Source organism: Suncus etruscus, chromosome 10 (genome assembly GCF_024139225.1).
Source record: "Suncus etruscus isolate mSunEtr1 chromosome 10, mSunEtr1.pri.cur, whole genome shotgun sequence".
Classification (NCBI taxonomy): domain Eukaryota; kingdom Metazoa; phylum Chordata; class Mammalia; order Eulipotyphla; family Soricidae; genus Suncus; species Suncus etruscus.
In genome coordinates, this window is record NC_064857.1 from 3,390,679 (window position 1) to 3,409,014 (window position 18,336).

The 18,336-nt window shown below is 39.6% G+C and overlaps 1 protein-coding gene and 1 pseudogene across 1 annotated transcript in view; both read left to right on the forward strand.

The window, feature by feature from the left end:
* Positions 1–343: 343 nt before the first annotated feature.
* The window catches only part of LYN (LYN proto-oncogene, Src family tyrosine kinase), an 86,855-nt gene continuing 68,862 nt past the window's right edge, over positions 344–18,336 (forward strand). Inside the window, exons 1-2 of the mRNA XM_049781915.1 lie at positions 344–475; positions 5,081–5,126. Coding sequence (XP_049637872.1) covers positions 344–475; positions 5,081–5,126 — 178 coding nt within the window. The remainder of the gene's footprint in view (positions 476–5,080; positions 5,127–18,336) is intronic.
* Positions 15,730–15,883, forward strand: LOC126021326 (uncharacterized; annotated as a pseudogene).

An 18,336-nucleotide genomic window follows, 5' to 3' on the forward strand; every position in this document is an offset into this window, starting at 1 on the left:
CCTCTTGGCTGAATCAGATGTCCTTTCCTAGATCCTGAACACTTTATTGTTGAGCCTCCATGTTGTGCTTCAGTTTTAACTCACAGACCTCAGCCCCATAAATATAATGAGCAACTTTCTAGCAGGAACTGTCACTTGTTGATATTAAAATCTATGCTCAGTAAATAGTCAGTCACTGAACGGCCAGATGAGCAAACATGCGAATCAGTTTGTACAGAGAATCCATGCTCACGTGTGCGATGAAGAACAAAAGTCTCTTCTTCTTGTTCTGGGATTTTAGTGGATTGCAGCCAGTTTTCAGATGGTAAAACTCTGTCGTTGCTTTTCTATTCCAACAGGAAATATGGGATGTATAAAATCAAAAAGGAAAGACCATGTGAATGACGATGGGATAGATTTGAAGACTCAACCAGTACGTAATACTGACCGAACTATTTATGTGAGAGACCCAACGTCCAATAAACACCAGAGGCCAGTAAGTAGATAGTGTCAGGGGACAATTGCCACCACAGGATCAACGCACAGCTGCCTCATTGAAACCCCAAACCTGTAACATGTGCATGCAAAAAAACCCAAAAATCAAAGTGATTTATTGGGTCTGAAATAATTTTGATTTGCTTTCTTAGTTAATTTTTTAAGAGCTTATAGTCATTTTAGGATAAACAGGCCTCTTAATATACAATGAAGAGGCCATGATCACTTTGTTATGCTTGGAAAAAATAATAACCTTTCATATCACTGATTACAAAGATCCGCTTTTGATATTAAATACCTGTGTCACATATACCAACATATGTGTAGAGAGACATGTGAGCACTTAATGGATGGTTCTGATGGACAGATGAACTGAGTCACTTACAATAGGTAATGAGCTTAGTACAGTATTTAGAACAAGAAGGAATGCTGAACTCAAACACAAACTAACAAAGGATCTAGTATATTCTCTGGTGTCTTACATCCATGTTGTCTTTCTTTTCTTTTTTGTTTTTGCTTTGGGAGCCACATCTGGCAGTTCTCAGGGGTTACTCCTGGCTCTGCATTTAGAAATTACTCCTGGGGCCAGAGAGATGGTGCAGCAGTAGGGCTTTTGCCTTGCACGTGGTCCATTCAGGACAGACCTCGGTTTGATCCCCCAGCTTCCCGTATGGTTCCCCAAGCCAGGGACAATTTCTGAATGCATAGCCAGAAGTAGTCCCTGAGCATCACTAGGTGTGGCCCAAAAACCAAAAAATAAAAAATAATAATAATAAAAAGAAATTACGCCTGGCAGGCTCTGGGGATCATTTAAAATGTGGGATCGAACCTATATTAGCCACCTAGAAGGCCATTAGTCCTTCCTGCTGTGCTATTGCTCCTGCCCCCCTCCCATATTGTCATTCTTTAACTCAAAATTGTGCAGACATTAATATCGTATAGTATATTTTAGAAAATTAAGAGAAAAAAATTTAACTCCTTTCTGCCTTCTATCTTTGGACAGATATTGGTGCCAGATATTTTATGTGAGATACACCTTCTAAGTATGTAGAAAATGCTTGGCAAATGAAAAACATGTCATGAAAGAAAGGAGCAGAACTTTAAATAATTATAACTTTTAATTGCAGTTACTTATAATTTTCCAACTAATTATAATATTGTAGTGTACTTATTTCAAATATTACATGTTTTCCACTTATTGTATCCATAGAGACACATACAAACATCCATTTCAATCAACTGGTTTTTAGGGAGTTCCCTTGCATTTAATCTGGGAGCAGCTTATTCCGTATTAGTACTAATATGATGAGTTTATTAAAAGTTTTTAGACTTTCTCTAGTCTGATATGTTTTTAAGTGTCTTGGCTGGATTTGGAATGCCAAGTCAAGCTTTCTGCTCCAACGTTCTGCCCCAACATTTTTCCTTATCCTGCAGGTACAATGGGTGTCACATACTCATCTTATTAATGAAACTTATTAGCTACAGTTGGCTTTCATAGGCTATTAAATTATCAGGCATGGGAATAACATAGCTCAATGGTAGAAGCAAATACTTCACATAGAAGGCCTTGGGTTGACTTCCATTACCAAAAGCATAAAAGTTATTGTACGTGCAATTTCTGGACAGCCAAATAATAGTGTCATTGTATATAGAGAAACTTAAAATGCACAAGACTATTCACAGCTTTAGTTTTATTACTAATAAATTAACACTAATCAATAAATAAAATATTGTTTATTTATTCATTATTTTTTATTAATAAAATTAATAAAGAAGCCAGAGTGAGAGTACAGTGAGATAGGGTGTTTACCTTGCACACAGCACACCTGAGTTCTATCTTTGGCATCCCATATGTTCCCCTGAGCCTTCCAAGAGTCATTTCTGAGTGCAGAGTCAGGAATAATCCCTGTGCACAAATGGGTGTGGTCCAAATTCTAAAAAAATATAAATAAATTAGTTTTAAAACATACACATGTAGCACATGCTATGTAGAACATATACAAAATGTTGAGAAAACAAAAACAAAATTTTGTTCAACTTAAGGAGTCAAAGTCAGTTTTCATACAGGCTTCAATAATCTTTTATAAAACATCTGGCTTTTCTGATGTCACACGCTATGTATTTGACATGTTTTCATAATGAAAATTATTGTGTGTGTTTGTTTCTTTGTCTTTTTGTGACACGAAGATGTCCTTTGATGAGAAAAGCAATGGAAAATAATACCAAGTTTACTAAGAGTTTACTAAGAGTAAAGATAGCTTAAATTCAGTTAGAAAGCAAAATCAGTAAACATGAATGCTGTCTTTCAGTTCCTTCCTGTGCTCTGAGTGTTTTATTAGTTCTTGCTTTTCTGTGGCCCAAATGCCTGCAGTTCACCAGAGCTCTCAGCTCTGGTCAAACTTGGTCCCTGAAGGGAGGATGACAGGGTTGCCTGATACAATAGTGAGGCAGCATTTCATCCATACTCTAAGAATAAAATAGCTGGGGGCCGGGAAGGTGGCGCTAGAGGTAAGGTGTCTGCCTTACAAGCGCTAGCGTAGGACGGACCATGGTTCTATCCCCCGGCGTCCCATATGGTCACCCCAAGCCAGCGGCGATTTCTGAGTGCATAGCCAGGAGTAACCCCCAAGCGTCAAACGGGTGTGGCCCAAAAACCAAAAAAAAAAAAAAAAAAAAAAAAAAAAAGAATAAAATAGCTGAAGGAGAGCGAGAGTAGAGGAACTGTACATACCCCTTTACTTAGTCTTAGAATAATCATTTTAAAACATTTTTAAATTAAAAACTCATTTAAAAATCAGCTCAATAACTGGTACCATTGGGCCAGAGCAGTAGTACAGTGAATAGAGCTTTTGCCTTGAATGCGGCTGACCTGGGTTCAACCCTCAGCACCCCATATGGTCCCCCAAGCCCACTAAGAGTGATTTCTGAGGGAATAACCCCTGAGCACTGCCAAGTGTGGTCCAAACACCTCCTCAAATCAGTTACTTCTTTCTTTTAGTTTCTTGTCTGTTTTCTCTAAATCACTTCAAATTGATCACTGATGCTATTTAGACAAATATAAGTGAATTAAAGCAAGCATAACATTTAAAGATATAAGTATTGATTGATGAAATATAGTAATTTTCTCCACCTCAGCTCAACTCCATCAATTGGAGATTTTGATCAGAAACTTTATTTCAATACAAACTGTGGTGGTCTCATTCTACTAAGTCACTTTGATAAGAAAAGAAATAGCAAAATCACACAATTTCTGGACATGGATTTCTTATTATACCATCCTTGGCAGGATCCAAAAGATCCAACCCTTCCAAGGCCATCAAGCTAGGAAGGAATTTGACTCAAAAGGTCATTAAAGTGTCCACCTTTGTGCCTCTGGGTCCTTCCTGATAACTCACCACTTAACTTAAAAATCAGTGTAGAATTAGGATTTGTACCCAGAAAGTCCGTCAGGACTTGCCATCAGCTTCCAGCAACAGAGCCCTACCTACAATTTTATTTTATTTTTATTTTTTAAACTTATTGATTGATTGATTGGTTTTTGGGCCTTACCCAGTGGTGCTCAGGGGTTACTCCTGGCTCTGTAGTCAGAAATCGCCCCTGGCAGGCTGTGGGAACATATGGGATGCCAGGAACCCAACCGGGTCTTTCCTGGGTCGGACACATGCAAGGCAAATGCCCTACCACTGTGCCATCTCTCTGGCCCCCTGCCTATAATTTTAGAATAAGTCTGGGCAAACTGAAGATCAGCCGCCTTGGGCCAGGTAGCAATGCCACCTGTAAATGACACTGGTGAAATCAGATCCCAAGATGTCAAAGTCACTGGTAAGGTTGGATCCCGGGCTAGTAGAGGACTCACAAAGAAGCATCCGCAGGCCACTTCAGGAGAGTAACCCCATTTATTGTAGGTGGGAGATGACTATTTCTATTAGGGGTGAGTAGGAGTAGGGCATGGACTCTGTCAGCCCAGGAGGTAGAAAGTGAGAGGGGTTTAAAACAAGGTGTGCTTCTAAGAGTAGGGAAGACAGGCTGAGGGGATTAGGAAAAGCAGGGTGTGTGTTCTGGGTGTTAAAACAGGGTGTCTGCTTACAGTGATTAACTTTAGCCACCAGTCACCCAAACCCCAGACCCCTTCCATATCTTGCTTTTGCTCTGTCTTTGTTGGTGTCTGGATTCCAGTTTCTCAAAACAACATGGAGGCAAGAGAAAGGGAGATCTAGCCCTCAGGCCACACCACCAGCTGCTTAGAGATGACTTTTCCCATTGTATCTGCACAGAATTGAAAGTGTTACCAGTTGTTTTTTTTTTATAGATGATCGCCCCAATAATATTAGGGTTTTGTTCCCAAATGAGAGGAAGCCTCTGTCCAGTCTGTACATTTCCTGCCACCACAATCAAATGACTGCCTCTAGAAGGTGTCATTTCCTGAGCCACACACACACACCGGTTGTGAAATAGCGATGCTGACTTCCTTCTCTGTCTTCTCCTTTCCAGTTTACTAACTTAGCATGTCTAAACCTTTGCTAACTGTTCAAAATGATAGGAGGCATAACATGACTGTAAGAAAAACTAAGTGTAAATTTTTCTTCTAATAAATATTCTCTCTTAGGTTCCAGATTCACAGCTTTTACCAGGACAGAGATTTCAAAAGAAAGGTATGTTTCGTAGTCACCCAGTGGTTTTGTTATTTTTGGTAGAGTCTCTAGAGGGAAGCTATTCTGTTGTTTTCTTTTTGCTGTGGATAAATGCATATAGAATATGAAGTTGCCATTAAATCTGTTTTATTTGTTTTGTTTTGGGATCATACCCAGCAGTGCTCAGAGTTTACTCCTAACTCTGCATACAGGGCTCCTCCTGGTGGGCTTGGAGGACCAGAACTTGAACCCAGATTATTCCTGTGTAAGGCAAATGTCCTAGCATCCTATCACTGTGGTCATATTTAATCATCCTATATGCATACAGTTAATTATCCTCCCAGTCTGTCTCCAGAACCTCTTCATCTTCCCAAAGGATCATCAATGCTTAATAGATCCTACTTTCCATTCCTCTTCCCAGGGGCCCCTGGCCACCAGCCTTGTTTGGGTAGGGGGGTGTTTGGGCCATACTTGGCGGTGCTCAGGAATACTCCTGGCTCTGCACTCAGAAATCACACCTGGCAGGCTCAGGTGACCGTAGGGGATGCTGGGAATTGAATCTGGGTTGGCCACATGCAAGGCAAACACCCTACGCACTGTGCTATAGCTTCAGCCCTTCTTCTATTTCTATGGCTTGACCGTGTGCAAACTGTCGGCCCACCCTATGTGAAAACACTGCACATCTGGATTACAACCACCATTGTGGATAGCACCATTGGGAAATAAATGGAGCATCTTACGTGATTAAATAGTATCACAACTTATTACTACTCTAGGTTTGAGCTGAGGCCATGACTATCACACCCTATGTATACACATTAGAAACATGGGTCAAATGTCCCTGAGTCTCAGAAGGCGGAAACAAAAACAAATCAACATTCCAGTGATCCTGCATTATAAGCCATCTCATTCTCTGTGCCCAATGAGCTGGTTAGAAATTTTCTGCCAACATATTCATTTTTTTTTCTTTTTTGCGTAAAGCATGTTCATTTAATCACAAATCAAAAATTTTGATTCCATTGTAGTTCAGAGTCCAAACAGGAGCCACTGAGCTGGGCTGAGGGACACAGGGTCTTTTTATTTTTAATTGCTTTATTTAAGCACCATAGTTACAAATTGTTCATTGTTGGGTTTCAGTCATACAATGAACACCATCCTTCAACACAGCACCTTTCTCTCCACCGATGTCTCCTGTTTCTCCCCATCCCCTCACCTTCCCATCCCTGCATTGCCGCCTTCTCCTCCTCTTCCTCCTCCTCCTCCTCCTCCTCTCTCCTCCTCCTCCTCCTCCTCCTCCTCCTTCTTCTTCTTCTTCTTCTTCTTCTTCTTCTTCATCTCCTCTTCCTCCTCCTTCTCCTCTTCTCTTTATTATAGAAAATGTGTTTCTTAAAATATGGACACACACAATGCAATGCCTTTTTATGTACAGGGGTCTGACAAGAATTACTCTTCTGTGGATCCAATCGAGTCCTTAAAAGGATATAAACTAACTTCAGTTGCATAAAAATATAGAAAGAAACATTTCATGTACAACAAATTTTTTTACTTCAAAGTATATTAATGCAGGACCTGATAGATTTTACAATAGGAAGTGCACTTGCTTTGCATGAGGACTACACTGTATTAATCCCCAGCATCCATATGACTCCTGTGGAACTTCCAGGGTTGATCCCTGAATGTAGAAGCAGGAGTAAACCCTAAATATTGCTGGGTGTGGTCCATAAAATATATACTATGTAGTATATAAATATATTTCTGTAATTGTAAACACTTTATAAAACTTTACTAGCAATTATATTTGTTCTTTGTCTTCTCTTTTTCTTCCTTCTTTCTTCTCTTCTTCCTTCTCTTTTTTTTTTTTTTTTTTTTTGGTTTTTGGGCCACACCCATTTGCTCAGGGGTTACTCCTGGCTATGTGCTCAGAAATCGCCCCTGGCTTGGGGGGACCATATGGGACGCCGGGGATCGAACCGCGGTCCGTTCCTTGGTAGAGCTTACAAGGCAGACACCTTATCTCTAGCGCCACCTTCCCACCTTCTCTTTTTCTCTCCTTTTTCTTCTCTCTCCTTTTTTCCTCCTCCTTCTCTATCTCTCCTTTTTGATACTGTGGTTTGCACTATTGTTAGTGGAGGGGTGCATTGCCTGTTAGTTTCTCCACTTTCAGCACTGAGCTCTTGTTCAGGGCAATCAGTTCCAACTATTATTGTCATTATTATTGACCTATTATTGACCCTTCTCTATTCTAGCTACACTCACCATCTTTGGGGTGAGCTTCCTACCCTGGGCTGGACCTCCTGGTCCTTCTCTCTATTGTCTTTGGGTCTATTACTAAGTTATCTCTTGTTTTTCTTAATCCCACAAATGATTATGTTATATCTACCCCTTTTCTTCTGGTTCATTTTACTCAGCATAATAGTCTCCATGTCCATCCATGTATAATCAAACTTCATGACTTCATTTTTCCTAATGACTGCATAGTATTTCATTGTGTACATGTTGACAGTTCTGTTGTCGGGCACCTGAGTTGTTTCCAGATTCTGGTTATTGTAAATAGTGCTGCGATGAACATATGAGTGCAGAGGGTATATTTTTTTGTGTTCCTGGGGTATATCCCTAGGATGGTGTTTCTGGGTCATATGAAAAATCCATTTCTAGCTTTTTGAGGAATAGCCATATTGTTTTCCGGAAAGGCTGAACCAATCTGCACTCCCACCAGTTGTGAACGAGAGTCCCTTTTTTTGGACATCCATGCTAGCACTGGTTGTTGTTTTTTGTGATGTGTGTTTTCTGTTTCCTGGAAAATAAGACAGTGTCTTTTATATTTATTTTTGCTCCCAAAGATGTGCTAGGTCTTCTTTTCAGGAGATGTCTTGCGTTTCCATGAAAAAGAATATAGTACACATTTATTGTTAAATGAAAATAAAGGAAATTTATTACAATATAGTACAGTAGTATGAGAGTTGCCAACACAGAGCAGATAAACTGTGAATCCTACGGACGCCACTCAGGGTAGCCCTAGCAACCAGTTATGGTAAATTAATTTTCATTCTAAGACAGATCCTGGGTGGGGGGGCTTATTTTGGGGCGATGCCTTATATTTTACCCAGAAGGAAAACTGTAAGTAGGTCTTATTTTCAGAGGATGTCTTATTTTGGGGAAAACATGGAAGTCTCTGTGGTATGACATAATATATCACTGTTGTTTTGATTTACGTTTCCCTGATGATTAGTGATGTGGAGCATTTTTTCATGTGCCTTTTGTTCATTTGTATTTATTCTTTGTGGAAATGTCTGTTCATTTCTTTTCCCATTTTTCTTTGACGAAGTTAGTTTTTTCTTTGTTTTTGTTAAGTTCTGTCAGTATCTTTTATATCTTAGATATTAGCCTCTTATCTGATGGGTTTGAAGATGCCTTTAGTTTTAACTTCATGGAGTGTATTGCCTATGTTTTCTTCTATATACCTTATAGAGTAATTTATTAAATAAAGTAATTTAATTTAAGTAAATTAAAATAATTGATTAAAGAATGATGTATGTCTGGGAAACATTCTCTGAATATTCAAGTCTATTTCATTGATCTGAGGGTCTGTCTTTATCCTACTACCATACTGGTTTTTTTTGTTTTTGTTTTTTTTTTTGGTTTTTGGGCCACAACCGGCAGTGCTCAGGGGTCACTCCTGGCTGTCTGCTCAGAAATAGCTCCTGGCAGGCACGGGGGACCATATGGGACACTGGGATTCCAACCAACCACCTTTGGTCCTGGATCGGCTGCTTGCAAGGCAAACGCCACTGTGCTATCTCTCCGGGCCCACCATGCTGTTTTAATGACTATTGCTTTGAAATACAATTTAAAGTTGGAAAAAGTGATACTTCCATCTTCTTTTTCCTTGGGATTGCTTTAAGTATTCATGAGCGTTTATTGTTCCAAGTGAATTTCAGGAGTGATTGATCCACTCTTTGAAGAATGTCGTGGGTAACCTTTGAGGGATTGCATTAAATCTGTGCAATGCTTTGGGGAGTATTGCCATTTTAATGATGTTAATCCTTCCAATCCATGAACAGAATTTGTGTTGCTCATATCCTTGAGTTCTATTTTATTTCTTGAAACAGTTTGTTGTAGGTTTTTTTTCTGTTTTGTTTTGTTTTGTTTTGTTTTGTTTTTTGCTATAGGTCTCTCACCTCTTTTTTTAAGTTGACTCCAAGGTATTTTAACTTCTGTGGTGTTAATGTAAATGAGGTTGTTTTTATAATGACAACTTCTTCTTTATTATTATTATTATTATTTGTGTGAGGTTTTTTCTGGTTTTCTAGTGGTTTATCTTGTTTTTTTTCCCCCAAAGGAAAAAAAAACTCTTGTTTTCATTGATCTTTTACATAGTTTTTTTATTTCAAACTGATTTTTTGCATGTTTATTTTGTAGCCTGTCACTTTTCTATATGAATCTATTGTTTTCAGAAGCTTTTTGATAGAGTTGTTAGGGTTTTATAAATATAATATCATGTTATCTGCAGACAGTGAGAGTTTGAATTCTTCCTTTACTACCTGGATGCCCTTGTTATCTTTTTCTTGCCTAATTTCTATGGCAAGTACTTTTAGTACTATGATAAATAGGAGTGAAGAGAGGAAACAGCCTTGTCTTGTATTAGATTTTAGAGGAAAGTCTTCTCTATTGAGTATAATATTTGCCATAGGCTTGTGGCAAATGGCCTTGACTATACTGACTGTACTTGACTATACTTTTCTTTCCAATCTTGTTAGAGGTTTTTTTCTACCATGAATGAGTGTTGGATCTCAAAAAATGCTTTATCTGCATCTATTCTTATGACCAGATGGTTTTTATTTTTTATTTTATTGATTTGGTGTATTATGTTGATTGACTTGCGTATGTTAAGCTATCATTGTATCTCTGGAATTAAACCTACTTGGTCATGGTGTATAATCTTCTTATGAGGTATTGGTTTCTGTTTGCCAGAATTTTGTTGAGAATTTTTCATCTGTGTTCATCAGGGATGTTGGTCTGTAGTTCTCTTTTTTGTGGCATCTCTGCCTGGTTTTGGTATCAGGATGATGTTAGCTTTGTAGAAATCATTTGTAAGTGTTTCTGTTTCTTCATTTTCCTGGAAGAGCCTAAAAAAGGATTGGTAGTAGTTCCTCTTGAAAAGTTTTAAATAGGGCCTGGAGAGATAGCACAGCGGCGTTTGCCTTGCAAGCAGCCGATCCAGGACCAAAGGTGGTTGGTTCGAATCCCGGTGTCCCATATGGTCCCCCGTGCCTGCCAGGAGCTATTTCTGAGCAGATAGCCAGGAGTAACCCCTGAGTTTTTGTGGCCCAAAAACCAAAAAGACAAAAAAAAAAAGAAAAGTTTTAAATAGGGCTCGGAGAGATAGCTCAGCGGTGTTTGCCTTGCAAGCAGCCGATCCAGGACCAAAGGTGGTTGGTTCGAATCCCGGTGTCCCATATGGTCCCCCGTGCCTGCCAGGAGCGATTTCTGAGCAGACAGCTAGGAGTAACCCCTGAGCACCGCCAGTTGTGGCCCAAAAACCAAAAAAAAAAGAAAAGTTTTAAATAATTCATTAGTGAATTTATCAGGACCTGGGCTTTTGTTTTGGAGAAAACTTTTTATTACCATTTTAAATTTCTCAATAGTGATGGGTTTGTTCATATATGCTTAATCATCCTTTTAGCCGTAGAAGGTTTTGAATCCAATAATTTATCCATTTCTTTCATTTTCTCTTGTTTGTTGGCATAGTTTCTCAAAGTAGTCTCTGATTACCCTTTGAATTTCTGTAGTATCTGTAGTGATCTCCCCTTTTCATTTGTAATTTGCTTTATTAAGTTTCTCTCCCTTTGTGAGTTTTGCTAGTGTTTGTTGATCTTATTTATTTTATGAAAGGACCACCTTTTGCTTTCTTTGATATTTTGGATTGTTTTTAGAATTTTCTTTTTTTGGTTTTTGGGTCACACCCGGCAGCGCCCAGGGCTTACTTCCTTGCTCTATGCTCAGAAATCACTCCTGGCAGGCTCAGGGGACCATATGGGATGCCGGGATTTGAACCACCATCCTTCTGCATGCAAGGCAAACACCTTACCTCCATGCTATCTCTCCAACCCCAGTTTTTAGAATTTTCAATTCATTAATTTCTTCTCTAATCTTTGTTATTTCCTTTTGCCTGCCTATTTTTGGTACATTTAGTTGACCATTTTCTAATTTTATAAGTTGTGTTAAGTTATTTTTGTAGGCCCCTTTATCCTTCCAATGGATGTTTTAGCTCAGGGCATGGCGAACTCACCCACCTTTTGTCAATATTTTGTTGTTTACTGAAAAACAGAGTTTTCCCATGCATATTTGGTCCACTATATGGATGATACTCTCATATTCTGCTCTACAGACAAGAGAATGACAATGTTTGTGTGAATATGTTATCAGTGGGTTACAGGTTGCTGATTTAAAAATAGTCACAGAAAAAAAATTCAGACTTTGCCTTTGTTTCAATTCTTGGTCTTCAAGTTCATACTGAAGTATACTTCAGTGCATCCTCAAAAAATTTTTATTTATCAGAAAAATCTAAGAACCCTTAATAATTTTCAAAAATTCTTAGGTGATATAAATTGTATCTGTTCCTCCCTTGTAATCCCAAACTCTGAACTCAGCAATTTATTCAGCACACTGGAAGGAAATCCAAACTTAAAAAGCACTCGGTGTTTAACTTCAAAGGCCCAAAAGGAATTAGATTTTTTCATGGACTGGCTCCAAAAGTACTATCTTCCTAGGTTCATATCTGGAGAGAACGTGTGTCTTTTAATTTTTACTACTTCTCATTCTCCTACAGTTGCTATTTCTCAGTTGTGTGGGTCATTTGGAATGGGTTCATTTTCATAACAAGCAACCTCACACATTTGTGCCTTATTTGGAATTGATTGCTGCTTTTTTCATTAAATCTAGGCTCCACAGTTTCTTCATTTGCTTTGATTCTGAAATAATGGTTCTTCCAATTCCAAAAAAGGAAGTAGAATGCATATTTCCTCTCAGTGTGTCCCTTCAAGGAGCCCTATTAGATTTTTCAGGAAAAGTTTCCTCCCATATCTGACTGGAAAGGACTGGGAGTTCTTCAAAGGGACACATTTTGTAAATCTCCTCTGTTATCCATTCCTGCCTTATATCCGATGCCACTGTATCTTACATTAAAGGGTCATCATCAGATAAAGGAGATACCACTGGCCTTTCACTGACTACAGCAATGATTACAAATTACAAGTCTGCTCAACAAATCAAACTTGCTACTTTAAATTACTTACTATAACATATTTCAGAGCCATGCGATGTAGTAACTGATTCAGCATATGTGCTAGGATTGTTCCCAGGCTTAGTAACCATTTCTTTAAATGCTTATAACTAGGTTATTCAACACTTGCTTCAGCAATTACAAGCCCTTCTGCAAAAACATTCTGAGCCAATTTTCATCTCTCACATGAGAGCCCATTTAGGCCTCCCAGGGCTGATGGCTCAAGGAAACGAAACTGCTGACCTTTTAGCCAATATTTAAATTACCTGCAGATGAACTTGCAGCACTACATACAAATGCCTGCCGCCTACATGCGAACTATCATGTACCATAGAGCAGGGGTCTCACACTCAATTGACCTGGGGGCCGCAGGAGGCAAAGTCAGGGTGAGGCAGGGCTGCATAAGGGATTTCGCTTACTGAATATTCCCAATAAAACAATCACATTAGGAAGAAAAAAATTTGCAAAAAAATCGCATTAAACATTTGCATACCCCAAACAGAACTGCTCAGGGTATGTGAATGTTTAATGTGATATTTTTTTCTTACTAATGCATTTTTTATTGCGATTATTCGGTGAGCGAATAATGCGATATTTGAAGGCCAGCCGTGGGCCACAAAATGTTGTGCAGAGGGCCGCAAATAGCCCGTGGGCCACGAGATTGAGACCCCTGCCATAGAGGCAAAGATGGTTGATAAGTTTTTAAGGGAGTTGCTTGCTTAGATGACTGTCCTCCAACCTTTGATTTTGAGACTATACTTGTTCTGACTATTCAGCTGTATTTCTTGTAGCAGAACGTCGGATTCAGCTTTTTAGTCTATTTGCCACTTGGTGCCTCTTCACTGGTACATTTAGTCCAATGATGTTGAACTCCAATGATTCTTATGTTGTTTCTGTTGAGTTTATCAAGGACTTCGATTTTTGTCTGTTCCCATTCTTTGAGAATTTTTTTCCCTATTGTCTGATGCCTTGTTTTAAGGATCCTTCTCAACCTCTTCTTATTTTGGAGTTGTTATGCAACGCATCTTCCAACTTACTGATTCTGTTCTCAGCCACTTTTACTGTTCTAGAGGCTTTCCAGTGAGGTTTTCATTTTGCCATGTTTTTCAGTCCTTATTTCAATTTGGAGTTTTCTCATTTCTGCTTTCATACTCTCTTGATTCTTATTTGTGGTTCGTTCAGAACGTTCTATGCTTTCTTTTAGTTCTATGAGGATCCTCCATATTTCTTCACTAATGTTCTTGTCTGAGAGGCTAAAAAGATGGTTGGCACTTTTCTGTCATCAAGGCTGCCATTTTTTTTTTCTCTAAGCATAATGGTGGCCTGAGATGTTTCCCCATTGTCATTCGTGTAGTGTGGTGTTTTCTAGGTGTTGTGCTGTGGGCCATTCATTCACTAGGAGAAGTGCACAGTCATGTAGCAGAATGACCAGGCTCCTTTGGTTCCACCTTTTGAGGGAGGTGGGTTAGTTCACCTCCGTTGATGTGCATGCAGTGAGTTCCTGTGGGTTGTATGAGTCCTGGTGCCATGGGTCTTGTGGGTCTAGATGGCACCCACATTGATGGGCATGTGGCTGGTGGGGAACAGGCCCTCTCTTTTTTGCTTGAAGCAGTTTTTCTGTAGTTTTCTTTCTATATGCCTTTCACTTTTTTTTTTTTTTTTTTTGGTTTTTGGGTCACACCCGGCGGTGCTCAGGGGTTACTCCTGGCTGTCTGCTCAGAAATAGCTCCTGGCGGGCACGGGGGACCATATGGGACACCGGGATTCGAACCAACCACTTTTGGTCCTGGATTGGCTGCTTGCAGCCACTGTGCTATCTCTCCGGGCCCTGCCTTTCACTTTTTTTTTCTTTTTTTCTTTGGCTTTTGGGTCACACCCAGTGATGCTCAAGGGTTACTCCTGTCTCTCACTCAGAAGTTACTGCTGGTGCCGGCGAGGTGGCGCTAGAGGTAAGGTGTCTGCCTTGCAAGCGCTAGCGAAGGAAGGACCACGGTTCGATCCCCGGGGTCCCATATGGTCCCCCAAGCCAGGGGCAATTTCTGAGCGCTTAGCCAGGAGTAATCCCTGAGCATCAAGTGGGTGTGGCCCAAAAACAAACACACAAACAAAAAAACAAAACAAAAAAATTGGGGCCGGCAAGGTGGCACTAGAGGTAAGGTGTCTGCCTTGGAAGCACTAGCCAAGGAAGGACCATGGTTCGATCCCCCAGTGTCCCATATGGTCCCCCCAAGCCAGGGGTAATTTCTGAGTGCTTAGCCAGGAGTAACCCCTGAGCATCAAACGAGTGTGGCCCAAAAAAATAAATAAATAAATAAATAAATAAAATCAGAAGTTACTGCTGGCAGACTCAGAGAACCTTATGGGAGACCATGAAATAAACCCAGGTCAGCTGTGTGCAAGGCAAATTCCCTACCCACTGTGCTATCACTCAGTCCCCTCTCTTTTGCCTGAGACACAATTGTGAATAGGACTCTTTTTTTAAAATTTTTTTCTTTTTCATTATTTGTGTATAGAATAGCAATAAATTTTTGCATATTAACTTTGTAGCCTGATACTTTACTATACAAGTCTACTTTTTCTAGTTTTTTTTGTAGGATCTTTAGGATTTTCTACATAAAGTATCATGTCATCTGTAAACAATGAGAGTTTCACTTCTTTTTTTCCTATGTTGATGCCCTTTCTGTCTTTTTCTTGCTTAATTGCTATGTCAAGTGCTTCCAGTATTATTTTGAATAGAAGTGGTGAGACTGGGGCACACCTGCTTTGTGCCAGATCTTAGTGGCTTTTAGTTTTTTTTTTTTCACCACTGAGAATAATGTTTGCAATAGGTTTATGATAAATGGCTTTGACAATATTGAGGAAATTTCCTTCAATTTCTTATTGAGAATTTTTTTTTCCCATGAATGAGTACTAGCCCTTGTCAGATGTCTTCTCAGCATCTTTTGATATGGTTATATGGTTTTTGTTTTTTCTTTTATTGATAGTGTGTTTTATATTGATTGACTCACATGTTTGTTTTATTATTATTATCACTTTATTAACTCCTCTGAAACATTAAACAAAAAATTAAAGAAGGATAAAGGGAAATTAAGGCAGGGCCAATGCAAGAATTTAGGAATCAACGACATCTGAGATCAGGACCCTGAAGCTGGTTTTCAGCTGCTGTTTATGTGCTCTAGTTCTGGAAAGGTTTATGCACTGTTTCCCACAGTCGGGACAAGCACACATAATGGACTCGCATCCTTGCATCCTTGAAATGAATCTTACTTGGTCATGGTATATAAGCTTCTTGATTATTTGTTGGTTTCTATTTGTTAGTATATTTTGAAGATTGTTATATCTGTGTTTATCAATGGAATGATCACGAAGATGGTTTCCCCAGAGAGAGGCTCGCCCATTGCACTCCAGGCGTGCTGAGCCCTGCAATTTCCCCAAATGTGGGAAACTCAACTGTGTAATTTATGGTAGTGGAGGACTGCATGTGCGCTCTCCTCTGGGGGGGTGGGGAAGAAAGCTCTATATATCTTCTAAACCACTCTCTTCTATTTCTTCTTTCAGAGCCAGTATATCTTTGTTTTGTCTTAACCTAGTTTACCTATCAAGGGGTGACAAGGTACTGTTGAAATCTCCCACTCCTATTTTGTTATTACTGATGGCTTCATGTTTATCAGCAGTAGTTTTTTTTCTTGTTTGTTTGTTTGGTTGGTTTTTGGGTCACACCCAGTGACGTTCAGGCATTACTCCTGGCTCTGCACTAAGAAATCACTCCTGGAAGGCACAGGGGACCATATGGAATGCCAGGATTAGAAACACTGTTTGTTTTGAATTGGAAGCATGCAAGGCAACTGTCCTACTGCTGTGCTATCTCTCCAATCCATCAGCAGTAGTTTTAAATGTGTTTCACCCATAATTATGCACCCATCATTAGGTGCATATATGTTTAGAAGTATATGGGGCCGGGAAGGTGGCGCTAGAGCTAAGGTGTCTGCCTTACAAGCGCTAGCCAAGGAACGGACCGCGGTTCGATCCCCCGGCGTCCCATATGGTCCCCCCAAGCCAGGGGCGATTTCTGAGCACATAGCCAGGAGTAACCCCTGAGCGTCAAACGGGTGTGGCCCAAAAACCAAAAAAAAAAAAAAAAAAAAAAAAGAAGTATAATTTATGGGCCCGGAGAGATAGCACAATGGTGTTTGCCTTGCAAGCAGCCAATCCAGGACCAAAGGTGGTTGGTTCAAATCCCGGTGTTCCATATGGTCCCCCGTGCCTGCCAGGAGCTATTTCTGAGCAGACAGCCAGGAGTAACCCCTGAGCACCACCGGATGTGACCCAAAAACTAAAAAAAAAAGAAGTATAATTTATTCTTGGTGTACACATCCCTTGATTAGTAAAAAATGCCCATCTCTGTCTCTTTTAACTTTTTTAAGCCCATAGTCTGTGTTGTCTGCTATTAGTATGAACATCCCAGCCTTTCTAAAAAAAGTCGTTTGCTTGAATGATTGTTCTCCAGCTTTTGATTCTTCGTCTATGTTTGCTCTGACTATTCAGGTGTGTTCCTTGTAAGCAGCAAAATGTTGAGTTAATTTTTGATCCATTTTGTCACTTTGTCTGTTAATTGGTGCTTTTGGTTCATTGATGTTGAGAGAGATGATTGTCATGGGATTAGGTGTCATCTATTTGTAGGAGTTCAGTTTGTTTGTTGGGCCTTCAGTAGACTTCGGTTCTTTTTTTTTAAAGTTGGTTTGAGGGGCCGGAGAGATAACACAACAGTAGGGCATTTGCTTTGCACGCGGCTCACCCAGGACGGATCTCGGTTTGATCCCCAGCATCCCATATGGTCCCCCACGCCAGGAGCGATTTCTGAGTGCATAGCCAGGAGTAATCCCTGATCATCACCGGGTATGGCCCAAAGACCAAAATAAATAAATAAGTAAAGTTAGTTTTGAATTTGTAAAAACCATGTTGACTCTTGTTTATCTGTGAAGCTGTGCATCTTTCCTTCACACCTGAATGTAAGTCTGGCTAGGTGAATTATTCTTGTTTTATTTTTGGGGGGGTGGAGGTCACACCCAGCAGCACTCAGGGTTACTCCTGGCTCTACCTATGCTCAAAAATCGCTCCTGGCAGGCTTGGGGGACCATATGAGATGCTGGGATTTGAACCACTGTACTTCTGCATGCAAGGCAAACACCCTATCTCCATGCTATCTCTCCAGCCCCTGGGTGAATTATTCTTGGAGAAACATTCATTTAGTTGAGTTTTGTTACTATATCATACCACTGTATTTAGGCCTTGAGGGTTTGTGATAAATCCCACTGTAAATCTTAAGGTGCTTCTTTGTATATGATTTCCCTTTTTGATCTTCCTGCCTTCATGATTCTATCCCAATCTGTAGAATTCATCATTGTGACTATGATGTGCCTTGAGGTGCTATTCTTTGGATCTCTTTCAGCTGATACTCTTTAGGCATCCAGAATGTAGTTGTATGTACTCTTTAGTTCCGGGAACTTTTCTTCACCGATATCCTTGACTGATGATTTTTCATGTGGATTTTCTCCTTGGATCTTTGGGAGTTTAATGTTTCTTATCTTATTTCTGTTAAATTTATACCAGACTTCTATTTTCATCTGTTCACATTCATTGAGCATTTTTTCCAAAGTCTGGTCATATATTTTAAGGTTCTTTTCCAGCCTCTTCTGTTTTTTGGAATTATTATGCATCTCATCTTCCAGCTTACTGATTCTGTCCTCAGTGGCTTTTACTCTGCTAGTGAAGCCTTTTTGTAAGTTTTTCATTTTGCCTATTAAGTTTTTCAGCTTGAATTTTTATTTCAGTTTGAATTTTTCTCATTTCTGTTTTCATAGCTTCTTGAGTCTTGGTTGTGGTTCAATTAGTTCACTCCATGCTTTCTTTGAGTTCTTTAAATATCCTTCCTATTTATTCTCTAAAATT